The sequence below is a fragment of the Eleginops maclovinus genome, chromosome 1 (genome assembly GCF_036324505.1).
Source record: "Eleginops maclovinus isolate JMC-PN-2008 ecotype Puerto Natales chromosome 1, JC_Emac_rtc_rv5, whole genome shotgun sequence".
NCBI classification, from domain to species: domain Eukaryota; kingdom Metazoa; phylum Chordata; class Actinopteri; order Perciformes; family Eleginopidae; genus Eleginops; species Eleginops maclovinus.
In genome coordinates, this window is record NC_086349.1 from 18288922 (window position 1) to 18309425 (window position 20504).

At 40.5% G+C, this 20504-nt stretch overlaps 1 protein-coding gene across 2 annotated transcripts; it reads right to left on the bottom strand.

Annotated features, from left to right (window-relative positions):
- Positions 1–7063: 7063 nt before the first annotated feature.
- On the bottom strand, positions 7064–20241 carry LOC134868556 (dystroglycan 1-like). Of its 2 annotated transcripts, none has more exons than XM_063889789.1 (3): positions 19947–20241; positions 13311–13877; positions 7064–12222 (listed from the first exon to the last, which is right to left on the bottom strand). In XM_063889789.1, the coding sequence occupies exons 2-3, from the start codon at positions 13731–13733 to the stop codon at positions 9913–9915; spliced, it is 2733 nt and encodes a 910-aa protein (XP_063745859.1). In that variant the 5' UTR covers positions 13734–13877; positions 19947–20241; the 3' UTR covers positions 7064–9912. The 2 variants fall into 2 exon arrangements, with proteins under 2 accessions (XP_063745859.1, XP_063745869.1); XM_063889799.1 differs by having other exon boundaries at positions 19821–20241.
- Between the last annotated feature and the right edge of the window lie 263 nt (positions 20242–20504).

Consider the following 20504-nt stretch of genomic DNA (forward strand, 5'->3'; position numbering starts at 1 on the left):
AGAACTCCTGATGCGCTCTTTCACAGACAATTTACTGATGCGAAGTCTAGATTAGCTCTGTTTCATGGCTCCTGGGCCCTGGGCTCTCCTATCTCTCCATAAATGTCCAATTATCCAACTCCAGCCAGACTGAAACCTTATCTGCTTCCCGTCAGTGACCAACTGAGGCCTGATATAACGTTGGGTGGATAAAGACACTTTTCACTCTTCTTATTTTCCCCCTGCTGCATCATGTACTCAAAACCTACTTATGAGGCCTTTTGTTTACCAGCATGGTTTTTTTCTTCTCCCTTGATCTGCTCTGCTCTGATGAAATGAGGCCAGTTACTGTAACCAGCACATAGTGACAATAAGAATGTACAATTAGTGGTACAGTGAGATGGCCGTTGGTCAGACATTAATCATATCATCCACTTCTCCTCACAGGCACTAATTACCAACTAAAGGGAGACCACATTTTCTGAACAGGCTCTAAGCCGAGATGCTGTTTGTTTTTCAGCGAGCGATCCAAGAAAAAGATACAGTGCCTCTTTTGTAAGTAATAAATTAGTGTTGGTCACTGAGACATTTCTTATCTGTGAGTCCAGAGACCTACTTCATGCTCAGCTTAGGCTGCACAGCAAGTGTGTGCGTGAGTGTGTATGTCACAGTGTTATTGCATTTTTAATCAGTGGAAGAGACCAGGCATCATTCTCATCACATTAGTGTCTCCTGGTATTTATTTCTCCCTCTCTCTCTCTCTCTCTCTCACCACTTTTGCTCCTGGGGGGAGTTGAGTGGGTGGAGAGAATACATTTGAAATTTGCTCATTTGACAGTCGTTAGAGATATGGATTCTGACAGTACACAATTAGCTCAGTCACCTCCTTTATCTTCACTCATTGTTGGCGAGGGGATTTAGTATGGTGTTGCTTCTGCTGTAATAACTGTTATACCTCTCCTGCCATCTTTCCCTCCCCTCTCTTCCATATCCAAACTTCTAATTCCATCTATCCCCTGGTTAATGATTATTTGAGAATTACCTATCTAACGTCATGGATTTTAATTGACTGCTGTGTTATTAAGACGGCTGACTGAAAGAAATGCTCTTCAGAATTCACAGCTGAGTAGATGCACTAATCTACTGCTTTCTCCCAATTCCCCCGTCAGAAAAATGCATTCATGGAGAAAAGAGGTACCCAGTCCAACATACATCTTGTGAATATATTTGTTGTGCTTCGACTGCATGAAAGATGAAACCTTCAGAAGACTGAATAAAATAAAGGAGTACATTTTTTGCTTGAAATCACAGCGCAGGTCCACATTACCAACAAAAGACAACAGCAATCAAAGCAAGACAAATCATCTGTGGCTTGAACAGGAGTTGACAGAGATAAGTGCTGGCTGACTGTGAAATTTAACCAGAAAGCTAAGCCCTTAATTTCAAGGAGAATAGCATAAACAATGAATTTGCACATCCCACACAGTTCACTGTTATTTCAAAGAAAAGTAAATGCCGCAAGAGAAAACAAAATACTGATATAGAAACGAAAAGCTGAAGAAGAGTACAATAAATCTACATCAAACAAAGATGAAATGAAATGTGAAACCTGAAAGGTGCAGAGGATAAATCATACGTCACACGTTGCTTGTTTCGAGGGTAATGTAGAAACATCTGTCTGGTTTTCATATTGAGTCGTTATATGTTTGTTTTTTCTTAAAACAGATCCTGAATTGGGCTCATAAATAAACCACAAAAATTGAAAAATCTTAAGAGTTTTGCTTTGGGCATTATGCAGGAAGTGTACAGTCAAATGACAATAAATCAATCCAAAGTGTGAATTATAGTCTTACCACACAAACTACATCGCTAAAGATTGTGTGTCTCATTTTTCAGTTGGCGGTGGAGTGTGGAGCACCCTCATTTGATTAAACTCTACCCAAAGGCTGCATCAATTATGTATCTTCACAATGGAGTTAATGGACTGCAATAGCAGTTGAAGATGACTTGACTAAATTTCCACATGACATAGCAAGAGAAATCTCACTTCGATAATGTAACCCTCCTGAACAGCTTGTCTAGAATGATAAAAGCTCTGCTAGTAGTTTATTAAATAAAAGGACTTTTTATGTTGATTTCCCTGTTAATCTGAAAAGCATTATGTCCTCTGACAGATCTTTCTTCTCTAGGAGAGTGTAAAACAAGTCGGCATGTGTGCAGCACACACTCCGTTTTGTTCCTCAATCTACCTGTGTGTGTGCACTGAATGCATATGTGTGTGAATATACCCACTCAGCTTGCAATCCAACTACCTTGTGATCCAGTTCCTATAATTCTGATCTCTGGGGTTTCAGTCCCAAGAGTGGACCCTCGCAGAGAACAGAAGGGGCCCGCCAAGCCCCGACTACACAGTCACTGACCCATCTGGCCTGCAGGCCAGCGGAGAGCATGCAAGACGCAGAGACCAAAGCTCTGCACAAACATCCTGTGCTAACACGAGTCTGCCAGATCACTGGGTGCCAGTAAAAGGTAGAAATGGTGCACAGCAACCACATGCTGATCAACCCTCATGTTTTATTTTGAGATGTTGTGTGTTGTTTGAGCTGCATGTGCTCACAGAGGCCACAGAGTTTCCAGATAAACACACAGCACAGTGAGGAAGATGCTTTACACAGCATAAAGTAACAGTGATCCTGCTGCTGCCTTGTGTATAATTTAGTGCAAAACAACATGTTGATTCAACTGTGATGTTTGCAACTCATGTGAAGGTTGGTTCGACATGACATTACAGAGCAGGGGGGGGTTTGACCTGACCTCAGTGCTGCCAATTGTCCTCTACACTCGAATGCACAGCCATGTAAATGTTTCGAATAACCTCTCACATGCAAAGTGTCTGCGGCTGCCCTCAGCCCCTGAAGCAAGTTTAAAATGCTGCTCACACCATTAACGCCAGTGCGAGCAGCCAGCACAAGGCAGCATCTGTCATGTTTTCTCCCCCCGTCGCTTCGGAAACCCTCCTAACTTTAGCTCTGTCATGCCTCTGAGAATCCACCACTGAAGACGAGGATTTCCATCCCAGCTCTGGAGTGGATCCAATTTATGAGATAAAAACCAAATGCAATTAGTCTACCCTTTCTCAATCTGTGACTGAATTATGGGGTCTCACAGTTGTTATAACTTATCTGACTTTCTAATTATGAGTGTGACTTGAGAAAGACTGACACATTTTATTTTAAGGGTAACTAATTACCTAAGGGAAACTTCTTTGTTGATGCTCCGTGTAATGAATAGCAGCCATCAGTGATACAATCATTGATTCACATGGCCTTATGGTTACTTGGAAGGTAATGAATATACATAAACACAAGTATCTTAATATGATCTTGTTTCATTTACACGAAATATCTGATAAATGATAATTACAGCTTTGTATTTTATTTACCAAGGCTTAAGGCTACTTGTTATTTCACTAAAAACAAATGTATGATCTCACGCAAAGGTTATGAAGTCTACCTCAGCACCTTTGCCATGGTGTAATGCTACTGCCATCTACTGATGCTGTAGCGATCTCCACCTCTCCTCTCTTTTCTACTGCCTCAGAGCCTTGTATCCTCACTACCGGGGCTCAGAATTAATAAGATCTGTACAACCGCTACTGACATACCACTAAATGTACTTCTGAAGAGTTTCTGTTCTGCGCTCAGAGCAGGCAAGCTCATTGTGTCAGCCATTAGGAAGCATTCAGTTGACTTACCTTAATCTTTCACAAGATGGCGCTGTGGTCATTGTTGTTGTGAGAAGAACATGCATCCTGCAGATGAAGTGAGGTACATTCTGTAAAACAGCATAAGAACACATACACTACACATGTTTTTCAGCTTGCATTGGATTTTGTTTATGTAGCTGGGTTCCTAAATGTACATGAACCCATCCTCATTCTACTTTGAGCTTAAGGTAACCTACCCACCCCACCATGTTAGGATCAGCATTTTGCCTTGAAAGGTTGCTGTCCAAAGTATTTACTGTTAAACAACATGTCAAGGAAAGCAACACATAAATATCACACCACTATCAAACTTCCTGTGAAAAACCTACCACTGTAAGTCACCTTGAAGTTCCAAGTACATATACACAAGGAATTTAACTTGTGATATCTTTTTTGTTTTTCTTTAAAATGCACTTATTTAGAAATATACACAAAGCCTAGAAACAACAACAAAGCTGGAGAAATAGGCAACATAAATGTGTGTATGTTATTATTATAAAAATATATCTAAAAAGAACCAATTGCTGACATAATAAAACGTCTTTAAACCCCAGTGTTCTACAAAATGTAATCCAACCAAAAAATGAAAGCAATAAATACTGAATGGATGAGTGCATGTTTACATATCTAAAAACTATAAAAAATATATTGATACAGAGTGTAGGATTTATATTGACAGTGACATTTATGTACACATAATGTTGAACTGTGAAAAAAAATGAATTTGTTACTCAGTATGAAAGTTTACCTCTCTAATAACAGATTGAGGCCCTGGTTTGACAACCAGTAGTAAGATTCCTAAATACAATTTAAAAAAGGAAAGAAAGACACCCTACTGGTCTCGTGTTTTAAAGACATTATTGTGTTGTTCTTATGAACAAACATTTTTTGAGTTGCTTAATCCTTGGTCCCTAAAAAAGCATTGGTTAATCTGTTGGGTAATGTTGAGATGCTTTACAAAGTCTGCTCAGTGTTGCTGAAAACAGTATTTGGAGAATTATTCAAATGTGGATATTATCAATGAATCAGTCCATTCCCGCCCATGTCTTTTTGGCTTTATCTATCATAATACATGACAACATTACAATACATTTTCCTTAAAAATGCCCCAATCTATAGTTGTTTTTTGTTTTGGTTACGGGACAGATCTGGAGAATTTGTCTCGAACCTGCATAGCTACATTTCCAGGTTATGTAAAACCAACAACAAAGTTAGTTTTCCATGTTGTGTGTTTCATGTTCTATTGCCTGAATGCATCTGTAACTAAGGCAAAGTTGTATGAATCCAAATAAACTGCAAGAGCACATTCCTTACTATCTATATATTGTAGGTTTAATATTATGCAAAACCGATTTTAGGGATTGCTATAATAAATATGAAATATATACCCATTGCTTCCAGGACAATTATCCTTCATCATTATGTTTTCTTTTATCATTGTGCTTTCAGCCTAATGGGAAACAGAGTGCCATATAACTTGGGCTCTGGGCATCTAATGAGGCCTATTACGGAGTTGTCCATATCATCTAGTGCTGCCCACCATCATATCCTTTCTATTTCCTCCCTGAGTAGCAGATCGCCTTTCCGCCTCCTCAAGCACAGGGGTGCATGCATAGGCTGATTCATTTAAAAAAATTTTAATCAACAGAGAAAACTTTGTGTCAATAATACTGTGCAGTGGAAAATTACTCTCCTGTTTGCAATGAGAGCTTGGCCCGACACAGCCACGGGCCTAATTACAATTTGTTATGACCCCAGGAATTATAAACGCGCTTACAAAACACCCGTGTTGATTAGTGTTCTGCCAGTGTCTGAAATAACTAAAATCCAACAGGTGTTTTACAAACGCTGGATATGAATATGTAAAAATCTGTTAAGCAATTTCCCCCCCTAAAAAAGGATTTGTATTCTGCTTATTCTTTTTTTTGTAAATGAAAAGCTGTGAAACAGATAAAAACCTGCTGGTTTTGAGGTGCAGACCTGCAGAGCATCCTGGTGATAAGGGCAGCGCCTCACACACATCCACTGAAAGGTCAGTTCTTCCATAGGTTTTCACAAGGTTATACATTTTTCATCACATACATTAACTTTCATTCCCAATACATTATTAATAAGAGCACTGGGAGGTTGATGAAGTGAGAGATTGGCAGCACATAAAATAGCCTCAACTCCACATTCTGATACACCCTCATTACCTACTACTGGCTGCTGCTGCTGCTATCGATTAGCTCAAGTCCATTTGTAGATTCAAACTACTCCAACTGCTTTCCTAGCTGTAAGACGATCCTTTCAGGAGAGCATTAATAGAAAGCACATCCCTACATGCAGCAGATGTGCTTTAGGAAAGTAAAGTAGATATTCTACTTCTGCAGGAGTTTCTCAATGTGTTTTAAATCCTATATGCAACTTGTGCAGAGACATTGAAACTCGCAAAACAAATTATAGTTGGTGCATTTCCCCTAACAAGGTGCAGTGATAACAGATTACAGTAGGTTACAGCAAGAAAAAGGGAAAAGTCTTTGCCTTCTTCCAATCTCAGCCCTATAAAGCTGCTGTCAGTTGCCTCAGTTTCAGGATGTGACTCCTGTCTGTCAGCGGTCAGTGACTCGATTGTATGCTGGCAGAATAAAATATCATCCCACAGCCGCATACTCTGAGTGCCAGAGGTGTCAAACTGAGACCGCCAGAGGCAATCATTGCTGCAGTTGTAGGTGGCTGCTATATTACACGGTATTTTGGCAAAATCTGCAAAGTTACTGGTGGTAAGAAAGGTTGTCTCCACATTTAAACAGTCCCTGTATGTACGAGATCTGCAATCAATACAATGATGTTACTAATCTATAAACTATTTATACTAGTTGCTTATTATTTTATTAATTAATTCTGTTCTTTAAAATAAAACATCAGAAAATGATCAACATCTGTTAATGCCCCAGGTCAAGTCATTTTATGTCTTACCGTCCAGAACACGGAGATATTCAATTAAATATCACATAAAACAATTGAACGCACCTAGAAACATCAAATATTAGACAATTTACGTGAAAAACACCTTCGACCATTTCATTTTGAAAATAGTTGCTGATCATCAGTCCTTCAGATCAATAGACTACACTTTGTAGGTATTTTCAAATATGTTTTGCTTTTACTGCTGGATTAGCCAAAGTGCATATGTAAATGATGTTCCTTTCTTTAAGAACGTTCATTTTTATGAGCGAATGATGTTGATGGGTGCCATTGTTTTGTAATTACTGTAATGTACCCAACACCAAATCAACTTAAATCTGAGTTTAAATCTGAGAACTGACATTCCACCGCTTGTTGCATAATTGAGTCTGTTTTTGTATAAACAGCATCATCTTTATTTAATCACACTCGTTAGTGTAGAGTTCAGTGTCACTAAGAAACAGCACATATAAATAAATGAGTCAGTCACCCACACTCGCATACTAGTTGGCTAATTGATAAATGATTATGACATTCAATTTGCAACACACCCACCTCATAATCACCAATTATGTCTCATTATAACTGATAAGACTGAGCAAATGAGAGCAGGGCAGCTCATTAAAGCGCTGACAATAAAGGAACTTAAAAAGTACACTATTCATTCCACATAAAACTAGAGGCTCGTGAATCTTACACGTAACGCTTTGGGCGTTTTCAATCTTTCTCTCCTAGCAATAAATCATGGTAGTTGAGTCTGGATATAATAAGTGATTCTGTAGGATATTAAAGTGTAACTGATCACACTTTGTAAATTGTTTTTTAAATTCCTGAAGCAACTTTTGACTTTATACACATTATTCCCAGTATTACATCCAGAAGTGGTCGTAGCAGTTCCACGGTTTCTTTCCAAAATAACAAATCAAAAAAGGTGTTGTATAGCAACTTGTACTTAAATGTACATTTGTCAAGGCAGCATTGGTCACCGAGCAGTAAACCAGTTTTTGACCCCTCCAAAATAAGCCATCATTACACAAGCTCTGTACTAAAAGAATTTGAGAGCAGGTATTACTCATTGTTATTGATATTTCTCCAAGAGAGGTAGGAGCACAGAGCCAAAAAAAGAAAACTGCCCACAAATGCCGCAGAAAGGGATCACTTCTCTTTAAATATCGCTCGGTCTCACGGCGGCTGCCTGCTGCGTATTTGGTTTATACAATAAAGAGTGTATAGCTCATGTTAAGGCTAAAACCTGCCGACCATTAGACCCTATTTTAGCCTGCTTCTATAAACATGAGACAACAAACCGTAAAGCAAGGCTACAAAAAGGCCACAATCAAACATTTGATAGAAAAATATATTTGAAAGGCAAAGTGGCTTGTAAGATATTTCAAACCTACGTCTTTACACACTTTAAATATCACACTGTTTGAATATCCCAATTGTACCAAAGCCCATTAATACTTTAGATCATTTATATGTATCACCATATTACTTTGACCTTATATTGCATTCTAATGTATCTGGTATTTGTGTTTATCAGCCCTCGAATGTACAGACATCGACATATACACTGAATATTCAGTTCAATTTTCTCAAACAAAAAGGACTATACACAGATTTTGAGGCTTTACAAATAGTATTACATTTTATTAATATATTTTCATAAAACAAGTTTAAGACTGTATCAAAAACTCAGTAAAAACATTAGATTTTTAACCATTTTTTCTTATGGTGATATCAGATATGAAATGTACATAATTCACATATTGTAGTGGTTTCTTTGTTCCCCATCATATTGAGATAATGCATTATTCTTTTGTGATGGGCAGGTAAACGTTCTTTTGTACCATCACAAACTATAAAGTCATTTTTTTTCCATGATTGTGATCATAAATCTAGACATACATGTAAAAAATAAAATTATTTTCCACTCTGGCCCCCACCCCTTTCCCGACTAGGTTTACTGATAAAACACTAACATTATGGAGTTGTTTAATTTCACAGGCACACGATTATGTACAGCCCCTTGACCCCATGCCTCATTGAACTGACTACAGGCAGTGCACTAAACATAACAGTGCAACACCTAGAGGCAGAGCAGTGATAATACAGTACTCTAAGCCCACCCATCCCTCCCACCGGCAAAACCAACTCAAAATAAGACAGTGGATCTACCTCATTGACTATGTCGCTAATTCTCACCCTGCTGAGAAACACAGCATTCCATTGGCCCCTTCATTATTGTTGCAGCAACCACACATGGTTTGCCTTGCGACCACAGACATCACCTTGGCAACAGCAAAACCAGTCATCTCAGAGGCAGGTTTCAGTGGCACACACATTAACAAAGAAAAAAAAAAAGTAATTATTTGTTTTGTAACTTAATTAGGCTACGTCTACAACAGGCGTGATCAGTGTAATGTCTTTTGTGATCAAGTACCAGAGGAATCTCAGTCACGTGGTAATTCAAGGATACAAAAAGAAAATCTTTCCTCCTTATTGGACTACCACTCACTGCGTTGAATTATGCGCAAGACACATAGTGCAAGGTTTAACAAGAATTTGCATAAGTGCAAGGATTGCATGTTATTGTCAAGAGGGAGCAAAGCATAGGAGAGAATAGGGAGAGATCAAAGTCTAAGAAACAAACTGATATTTGTGTAACTTGAGTGTTTCATGCTTTCAGTTTGGCTTTTTGTATTCATTCCCCTCTAGAAATAACAGGTGCAAAATCTTAGTAAACCTAGCCGAAGGACAGATAAGAGTGATATAGAAACTCATAAAGATTAACATTGTGAGGGAGAGCCTCAAGTCTGTTGTCATGGTGACATCTGCTCAAAAAGTCCCTGTGGGCTTCAGTCTTTCCTGCTTCTTTATTATTTTCTATACAATAGAAATAGTACATCATTGAAGATAAAATTGACTCTTCTTGGCAAAAACAGACAAAAAAGAATTTGCAAGAAGTCCAAAGCAGATCTGAAGGACAATGAAAAAAAAAGAGGGCTGGAATAACAAACTCTTCCCCATCCGCGTGCCCTGTGCCAGTAGTAGAATTGTACGATATAGTGTCTTATTCATGATGGTCAAATATATGAGTATGGTTGACTGCTCCTCTACAAAGTCAAAGCATCAAACACATGTAAATTTACTCCTGTAGAAGTCTTCAACAAGCATCCCTACGTCGCACCTGCTTTCCAAACTGAAAGCTGCAGTGTGCGTTAGGGAGGCACGTAGGGAGGGGGTGACCTGTATGAGGTCATGTTCTTGGGGCGAGAGCCTTTGCCCTCTATGGGGACAGTAAACGGAGGAGGGGGCTGGTAAGGAGGTGCATTAGGGTCATCATCTTGATAAATAGAATACTCCTCCAGCAGATCCTGGTTGAGCAGGGTACTGTGGGGGCCAGCCATGTTCGGGTACTCTGGTGGGGGAAGTGGGGGCTTCTCCTCCTGAAGGATGAGCGGGATGCTGGAGGACGGGGGTGACTTGGAATCATCCAACTCATCAGCAAATATTATGGGGACTCCTTTCTTGATGAAAGTGGCCTGCTCCTCTATGGTCATCTTGCCTTTGCGCTTCTTGCGGTAGCAGACCATGGCAATGATCCCTGCCATGAGCAGCAGGGCAGCTACCACTACAGCGGGAATGACTGTGTGGAGGTAAACATCGTCACTGCTCCTGCGGCCCGTCCCAGGTGAAGGTGTGGCTGTAGGAAGAACAGGAATAGGCACCTCTCCTGGCGGGATAAACGTGTAGCTCTGACATTTATTGGTGCCACGAATGGAGATGTTAATGGGCTTGAATTCAGGCTCCATAGCTTTGATGAAGGCCAGCTTAGGTGTCCCTTGGGGATCAGAGATCCTGTTGCTGAGTATTGTGATCTGTTCCTTTGGACAAGGACTCTGCTGGAGACTGTTGTTGGTCCATTCCACCACGATGGAGCCTCTAGTGATGCTTCGCAGGGTGACTGTGCTGCTGTTGCGATCACCGAGGGCATACGCCAACCTTTTGGTCAACCGAATCTTCTTATGGACATCATTGCTTAACGTTTTGGGGTCGCCATGGAAGCGGGCAGCAAAAACGACTGATGGTTTGTCATTAGTAGACCAACGGTTGACTTGAACCTCAAATGCATCAATGATGCTCTTCCCGCCTTTATCAGTGGCCAACATGTAGTACTCATGTGTCCCCTCATGCTGCTCCTCTGGGAGGCCGTACAGAAGTTGGATTGTGCTGTTGAATTGTATCCAGGATGTTTCACTCACTGCTTCGTTGGGGGTCTTCTTCAAAGTCAAACGCAGCTTATCAGTAGTACCATCCTCCTTGTCAAAGAATGTATCAGGGGGGATTTTAACCTCAAAGTATGTGCCAACCCATGCATTCACCTGATCAACGGCGTTGCGGATTTCTGGGATTTGATTCAAGTCTGGAGCCAAAGAGAGAGGCGTGGTGCGTTTGGGCGGTTTGGGTGTGGTAGACTTGGGTTCCCTGGGTGCTGGGGTGGATGTTTTGGGTTTCTTAGGTTTCCTTGTAGCAGTAGGTTTGGGTCTTTTGGTGGTGCTTGGTGGTGTTGGCAAAGCAGTGGCCTCTACAATTGTAGGCCGGGTCATGGTGGGCTGAATGGGCATGGTGCTTGTAGTTCCGAGTACTCTCGTGGGTTGGGGAGGTCCAAACACAGGTGTGTGGGCTATCTGATCTCTAACCCTCATAGTGGGCTTCACTGGAAGAGGCAAAGGGCCTCGGACAGGGGGAGCAGAGTTCTCTGTTGCTGGGGCAATGGAGGGCGAAGTAGGGGTGGGAACAACACGTACAGGGGGCTCTGGGTGAGTAGTCGGAGGAAGCAGGGAGGGCAATGGAGTGGGAGTATTGTACAACTGCCGTCTGACCCTTTTCACGCCGTGGGGCTTTTTGTTGACAATGTGCCAGCCAACCACAGGGTATCCCAGCCTGCCTGACATGGTCCCATTCTTTGCTGAGGATTGGACGCTGCTTATGTCAGGGATACTGCCCTGGTCAAGGCCACATCCAAGCTTCCATGACAGGAGGGCCCCATTTTCCACCACCTTCTTAGCATTCCCTGGTCCAGCCATGAAAGCAGACATGTCAAATAGGCGGTTGTTGACAACAGGGACCACCCTCATGTGCTCCAGGGTCACATGAGAGAATTTCCTCATCACGCCCAGTAAGTTGACCCTTTGTTCAGCAACCATCTTTGTCAGGTCAGCGTCCAAGATGACAGTGAGGACAGTGACAAGCTCCTCAGAGCCACAGGTGAAAGGCTGGATGCCGCTGATATCAGACTGCAGAGTGAGCAGGGCTGGCTCAGTGTCTGCCCGTTCTTCAGGGTACACTTCAATAGAGAAGACCGTACTGGGGAACACTTGGCTGCCGGTCTTGCCAATTATCTCCACTCCTGACACCAATATATGATACACCCCTTTATCCTGCTCTAGGGCCAAACCTCTCAGAATGCAGCTTTCTATGTCCCAATACAGCCAGGAGGGCAAAGTCTCCTTTCCCATTTCAGTGAGCTACAGGAAGAAAAAAGAAACATTGTTACTGTTTTGAATTACAGATGTTACTTCAGTCCACAAATATCCAATTTGACCTTATTTGTCATATTACAGTTATTAGTTGTGACTGGCCAGTTGCCAGGACAAAGGTGACGTTGTAAAATGACTTTGTTTGGGAGGAATGCTATTACAATATGAATCAAAGAGGTGGAAATAAATACTGTAGTTGAGATGTTCTCTTAAATGTTTGAGAATTACCCAGGGGTGAATTATTTAACATAATTATAAGCCTGCTTTTTAAGGTTGCCAGTCAAACAGGAACTAGAATTAAAACAACCTAATAGATGAATGAAAAACTTGAGAATATCAAGAATGAAAGCAGAAAAGCTTTCACTATCTCCCCTAACCCCTCCATATTACATTCAGTTTATCAAATCTCACCAAAATGAACAGGAAGCAGGGTGAGCGTCTATTCATAATAACTATGTGAGTCATCACTCTTCATTTTGAGTTATTACTGCATGACAGGATATCATTCTGCATCACCACTTGGGCCAATAATAATCTCATCTCATTCATAAGTCAAGACTGGAACAAATTGCACCAAAGCCAGCTTCAATCATCAGTGATACAGTGATCAAAACTGAAGAGATAAATACTATATATTATCCAGAGTCAAAGAAAAACACTGGAGTCCCGTTAAGGGATTTAAAACATCAAAAAGATAATGACCTTTTACACATACTCAGCGGTATGTATTTTTCATTCTTTGATTATACCTTTCAAAAATGACACCAGGCCTGAGACACTTGGAACTAATAAAAGAGGCACTTTCCATGTAAAGGAAAATAGATCCAGTCAATCAGGTTAGGGTTGACCCACACTGCCCACTTTATCAGGAGTCTCTTTATTTAATATAAATACTTGGGACTGATTGATTCCTATCCCAACTTATATTCCATTGCTTGTAAATACCAAAACACTCATTTTACCCAATGACAGATTCAAGGTTAGTTTGTTTGTATAGCACATAATTAAAATCAACATTCAATGTGTTTTGTCAACAAGGAATTTTTCCTATTATGTCTCATCTTCTGTTTACTGACCTTGACATTACACGTTGAATTGGCGGGTCCTGTGGGAACCTTCAACTGGAACACCTGGCCCACGATTGCAGAGGAGTCAGGGATGCCAGTGTGCACTCCCCCATTCTTCACAGAGGAATCTGGGATAGCGGTGGGCGGCCCCTCACCGACTGAAGATGCTGCAGCCTGGAGCTCAGAGAGCACAGAGGACTGCATAGAAGCCTCCAGTTCCACAGATCTCATCTCCACAAGTGTCTCTTGCTGTTCTGGCGCAGCGCCCTGGGCCATAGTGACAAGAAGCACCAGTACCAGAGGGATAGTCCTGCTCGAAAGAATACTGCTCCTACCAGCATCCCCACAGCTCATGTTTTTCTGTTTATAGTGCATAGCAATAGGCCTTTGGGCTGCCCAACAGATGTCTATGAACAACTTAGGAGGCCACATGCACTGACGTCAGTCCGATGATATGCTTGTAGGTCAAGTTCCCTAGTTATTGGCTATGCTCACAGATGCAGTGGTCTCTCTTTGTTGTCCTCCGTGATCCATGAAAAAATCCTTGGCAGCCTGTTAGAAAGCCATGTCAGCCAGCTACGTGAGAAAACAGAAGAAAAAAAAAAGAAAACATGAGTGTGACGAATGAAAAAAGCACAGTGCAAACATACGCATAGTATAAGCGCTTACACAGTGCTGTTTCTGCTGATAACAAATCATACTCTGATTGCAGCACATCTCACAATCCAGCTGTTAGTAACACATGATTATACTTCATATTCTGCATTTATAATGCTAGTTGTTTAAAAATGGTGTTACATTATCATAGAACATGGTAGTACACTAGAGCAGTGGTTCCCAAACGGTGTGCCGTGAAACAAATCCCGGTGTGCCGTGTGATTGGTAAACAACTAGGCCTAGTTCATTTAACTGTACAAAAGGTTAGGAAATGGATTCTAAAATTATTTTCTTAATGAATGATTAATGATATATTATAAGTGTCTGTGAAATGTTGTTTGGCATCAGTAAATAATAACGTTTTTTCACAGAGTGATAACACTGATGTGTTATAGAGGGTATTTTGCCCATATATGATTATAGGTCTGCCTTGAGATTTTGGTTTGGTCTTTGCTGTGCCTTGGCCAAAAAAGTTTGAAAATCACTGCACTAGAGTATGACGGTGCAGCAACGTTGTTCTATTCCTTTAAGAGAGCTGATACTGCAACATACTTTTGCTGTGTCCTTAATCACTCTTTACTATCTGGTGCACTTTATTTACAAGGCGTGTGCCGATTGTGTTTCCCCCTACCAATATAAAGGCACAATATGTCTCTGAAGCGGCAAATGTACTTATAAAGTCTATGAAAGCTTCTCATTATTGACAATTGACTTTAAGCATTTCATTTATTTACCAACTATCTTTGGCAGCAAAGCTAGTGCATAATTTGATATAGACAGAAGAGACAGGAGGGAGACAGACTCAAATGAACTTCTATTTATTCCATTTTAGATAAAAGGAAAGGAGTGACTTTGAACAGATCATTTGTCTACCCACTTACATTTATAGAAGAGGAAAGACAGATTTGATAAATCACAACATAGATACTTGATGAAAACACTGATCCCAAGATGCATGCAGTTAGTCATTTGTGCCAGCAGCATTTGATATAGATTCTATACATGTAGTTTCAAAGTCATAAACAGTATTAGAAAAGGGACTTATTGATCCCCTACTGATCTTCACTTCTCTGTCATTGCATTTCCAGTAATAGTGATTCTCACGAGATGCATGCGTGTTAAAGGTTGTTTGTCTTGGTTGTAAGTTTTAATTAGGTGCCCTCGGGGTTGGAATTAGAGTCTCCATTGTGCTGACCCAGCCAACCTCAATCCTGTAGCACTCAGAAACGGGCAGAAGAGGGTCATCCAATTGCCTGGAATCCTAATGCTTGACTGGCAGAAGGCTTTGACGTCAAATTATACAAATTATTGCCTCCTCTAAACGGCCCCAAACCCAGGCACCTTCTTACAGAGGAAAGGACTAAAATACGTGTCAATCAGAGGCTAATATTTTGATTGACAACCCGCATCATAAAATCAGTATACAAACCCATCTTTCAAAGTGAGTTTAATGCTGTCTGAACTCACCCCACAATATTTGGATGATTCATTCTAGACTCGGCAAGTAAAAAAGGCTGCACTGCGATGGGATAGGATCTCATGGGAACCAACACAAACGTTTCAGTAAAAAAAAATGGACATGCATCTACCCTAAGACAGGCAGAAACTGAAGCTCAACCTTATTGTTTTAGGATAAGATGTGGAGTTGATGATCATATTAGATAGTCATTATTCTTCCAGGAGAACTATATACCTATAAAGGCTGTAGCAAAAGATCTAAGTTCAAGAAGATCCGTTTGCATTTGCACTTATCCCAGCTTTTTCTCTCTGGCTCACCTTTCTACCCCAACAATCGGTCATATACATTTCTTTACAGGAATAACATTCAAATAACACTATCATTGCTGCCCTGCAGTCAGTCTGACATTTAAACATCTGGTTTGTTTCCCTTCCTGCGGGAACTTACATCAAGTACCTAAAAACCTGGGCAAAATCTATAACAGTTTCATTCATCTTTAGTTCCGAGCATCAGAAGCAGTTTTTTTTAACCTTTAAAACCCATTTAATGAGGCTTGTTTGCAATTCATGTCCTCTAAACGGCGACTTATTAAAACAGTTGAGTGACTGCATTTCCCCTGCTGAAGAGGAAGAAAGACTTTCAATAGAGAACATTGTTGCAGGTGGGAGTGATCGGAATCTCTGTGGGAATAAGCAGTAATGGTGGGAAATGATGCAGAGTCTGTGCAGACCTCTAATTTTATATCATATGTTGCTAAGGCCAAGAATGAACAGAATGTAATTGTTCTCACACTTTCTGTAAGGATTTTGGCCTCACACATTAAGGAGCAATCCTTCACACTAAGGAAGAGCATAATAAAAACAGAATGAATTACAATGAATGGTGAAGTTAAAAACAATACTAAATAAATGCTGCCTTCTATTTACCCGACTGATCCTACTACCAAAAGCTACTTTCTGCAAGGCTCTCCTTTGCTCCCTTTTACAATAACTGCCCACTTTCTGATCTGATCATACAATGGTAAGAAGCCTGTATCTTCATAGTGGTGTAGAACGGAGCCATTGCTATTGAGACATCCCAGCCCACTGCTTTGGATGAGAATCTGAAAATGTATGATTCATCACAGGACAAAAACCTACATACTAAAGGCAGCTACAGTCAGCTATCTGTTTGTTGGGAATATCAGTCGTGTCAGTAGATCATCCACACTCGATGATTAATAAAAGCATGGAGGCTAATACCTGAGAGATTATACAATGCAGACCATTTGGTGTAATCTTTGTATGCAGCCTTCATTGTAAATGGCAACGATCAATATCTACCGCAGGTATATATTGTGGGGGTTTCTGGTACAGGAGGGAACTGTTATGACTAGACTGCTAGCTGGGAAAACTAGAACATGCAATTGATTCACATCCACAATGTAGCCTGATAATGCACCATGTAGTTTTGTATGCTGAATGGACATATCAAATACATAACGTTGAATACACAGATGATATAATCAACAGGAAGAGTCGCTATAACACTTTTTTTTAAAAAGCAGCAACAAACTGATAACCAGTTTTGCTCATGTGACATTTTGTCACCTACTTGCAAAGATGCTTAGAATACAGAGCCATGTCTCACCTCAACCATTAACCAAGTTGAGACATGCACCTTGTCTGGGATCTTTATCTACTGAGTCAGTTCAGGGAGATTTAAAGCCTTTCACCCACTCCCCCGGCACAACCCTCATGTGACTCTGAAGATCCTAGACAAAAACATCAAGGAGTCTCTTCTACTTCCAAAAAAGAATGAAAAAAAAAGTCTCTTTCAAAGCTTATTTTACCCCCAGGTTTTAGACTAACATCACCCATTGCAAAAATGGGCATCCACATTATTTTTTTACATTAATTTCATAACACAGACAAGTCCAAACTGGCGGACTCTGTGTCAGCACTGGCTTTGCCAGGTTTAGGGGTGATTAGTGCTCCAATTTTGAATGTGTATATTATTATCAGTATTTGTTCAATACACCAGTATTTCATTTTACAGCTCAAAACACATGTTTAAGTCTGTAGCACATCTTTAAAAGGCTGAATCTTCAATGGCCTACAATATGCGTGTGAGTGTAGAAGCAAAACGTATTGCTAGATTCATCTATCAATGTGTGTTTATATGTAAAACAAAAACATTAACATGAAAATAGGTTTGACACATAAGCTTAATTTAATTCAGAATGAGCACACCTAACCTCAGGCAGTTGCCACATACACACACATGGGGTGGAAAAAACCCCCACATCTGAGCATCAAAGTAAGCTCTCCACAATGCGGCGTAGATTAAATATCACATTCTCATTTCACAGTGAGCTGGTAATTCAGAATCCCATTTAAACAACATCTCATTAAGAAATATGAAACGTTTTAATAAGTCGATTTAAAGTGTTCCAACACGCCAATCAAATTAACAACAAAACTATACTATAATGAAACATGTGCATAATGGAACACGTAAAGAGGATGTGTCATTTAAAGAAAAGGCCAAGATTTAATGGATGGATAACAAGAGGAAGCCATATTGCCTGTTGTTCATAGGATTTACCTTAAAGCATTAGATGAAACTTGAAAAACAAACATACATCATGTACTTCATTGCAATCATTCTAACAGATCACACACAAACAATACTTGTTGAAGACAACCTGCCTAAGCCCAATTTCACACCGCTAATGGAAGGGATTAATAAATGTTCCTTGTTGTCATCATCATAACAACTTCCAAGAGCACTGACGTAAAGCTATGTGGCAATTTTACTATATTTAAGACACATAGTTTCAAAAGCCCAGGTGACACAAACAAAGGGTCTCTTGCTATATTGAGTTTGTAGTCAAGTATAATATAAGTTGATTTTCAACATAATATCTATCAGAACCTCACTATGAGGAGCCTTTTTATGCAGGGTAAATAGTACAAGGACACAGGCTCAAGTGCGGGTGATTTCTGGCCATTTAACAAAGACGTCCTGCACTTCTGGGGGGACAAAACCGTTTACAACCACAGTATCTATGCTTTCTGCAGTTCAGCAGTAGTTAAAACTTGAAAATCGTCAAAAATAATTAGGGCTCAGATGCACAGTGGCACTCAGGGCCAATTGAATTGACGTACCACATCCAGCAGCCTCCAGATAGTGCATGAGCTGAATAACAAACATATCCACAAGACAAGCTTGCTTTGCAATTGGATGTTTCCCTTGTGTTGCCCTCTACACTGTTCAACCAACTAATGAAATATGTGGGGAGAAAACACAAAGTCGGCCTTGGCTGAGTGAAAATCTAACCTGGCATGATGACCCAAGAGCAACTCGTTTAACGCCACAAGAAAACGACTGTATGTTGTCAAAACCCAGTGTTTAAAGTCAATACATCTCCTATGTGTTTTTCTGTGAGTTAATGTGATTCTGAAGCGTGAAACCAAAGTTAATGTTTAACTGTAAAACAACACAAAATCTCTGCTCTGTTAAGCTTCCCAACAACTTGTTTCTGAACATTATCCGTCATAATGGTGTATTGGTTCATTTTCTTAATTGGCGTAAACTGATTAACATTACACCTAATGATTGTGACATTATTAGCCACACAAACTCGTTGAATCTAACGGGAAATCCACGCTAACTAACACTAAGTTAGGCTAAACCAGCCCTTCCCAATGTAACCCCAGCAGCGATAGAGACCATGTGGTTGATAACTCAAAAAATACATTTTTTATCGTGTTATTAAACACAACACCGTAAATGCTATTTCAATCAAATGTTTTAGGATTGACATTTTTATCCCAGTAGCAAGTTACCGTGTTACCGCTAACGCTAGCTAACTAACTCCGACGTTAGCTACAGGGCCCGTTTCAGTTGCCCCCGTTTCTATTGGACTATGTAGACGAGGCCTTTGTAAATGATAACGCCGCCTACGACGTTCAACCTTGATAAATCATTTAACAACCCACACTAAGTAAACGCAGTCTTTATGGGATAATACAACTCTAGAACTGCCTTAAAATGAAAAGCCGCAAATTCACTAACTAGTGGCATTAAGTGTTTTCCTGCATCTGTACATCGCTAGCGCAGGGATGCACCTGTTTTATTCTAGCAAGCTACTGCCGCTGCTGGGGCATCCACCACTACACAAGTGCATAGCTCTTTACACATATTTCCCCTAACGTTAGCTCAGTCAGACCACGTTACTATTACTGTTACTGACAAAGCTTGCTTCTTCACAATACCCTCAATAAGACAGTCACTTTCTATACGTCGAGCACTAAAGTCAAATAAGAGCAAACGGACTGAGCAATGATAGCCACCGAGTGGAGGCTAACTAACAAGCTCTCGTCAAGAGAGTAATGCCGATGACAAAAATAGCTGGTTACCTGTCCAGTCTGAGGACGGTCCTCCGATCTAATTTTGTTCATGAGCCAAGTTAACAACGATGACAAGGGTGGCTTTTTCAACGATGCTATAGTGAAAAACGGCGACAGAAGACAATTCAAACTGACCTTGTTAGCGAGCTAACGTTAGCTAACCCGCGCCGTAATGTCTCCTCTTCTGTGCCGCGGAGACTTCCAAAATGCCATTAAACATGCGCTTTCCCCTCAACACCACAGACGCATATCTAGCATTTAGAGGGTAAAGTATCTGCACAGTAGAAGTGGAATAGATACAGGGCTCGTGAAGTTATAGTCTACAGATAGTTCACTGCTCTGTATTGTAATTATGTCGGTAGCAGCAACCCCTCCCTGGCTGCCTCTTTCCTCTTCGCAGACAGGTCTACAGGTTGAGGCCAATCGTGTGTGTGTGTGTATGTGTGTGTGTGTGTGTGTGTGTGTGCGTGCCAGCATGACTCCGCCCCTCTTTCGTTTGGAGACATGCAGGTGAAAAAGATCAAATATCAATGATAAATTGTTTGCATGTAGTGTGTCGATGAATCACCTCACAATTATGAACACAGATTAGGAAAAAGTATTCAGATCTTGTACTTCAGTAAAAGTAAAACTACCAGAGTGAAGGAATACCTTGCTACAAGTAAAAGTCCTGCATTAAGAACGTTACTCATG

Excerpts from the sequence above, each read along its gene's own strand:
- LOC134868556 (XM_063889789.1), bottom strand. The coding sequence starts at position 13,733 with ATGTGGCCTCCTAAGTTGTTCATAGACATCTGTTGGGCAGCCCAAAGG. Across the intron at positions 12,223-13,310 it reads ATTCAACGTGTAATGTCAAG|CTCACTGAAATGGGAAAGGA; the intron begins GTCAGTAAACAG and ends TTCTTCCTGTAG.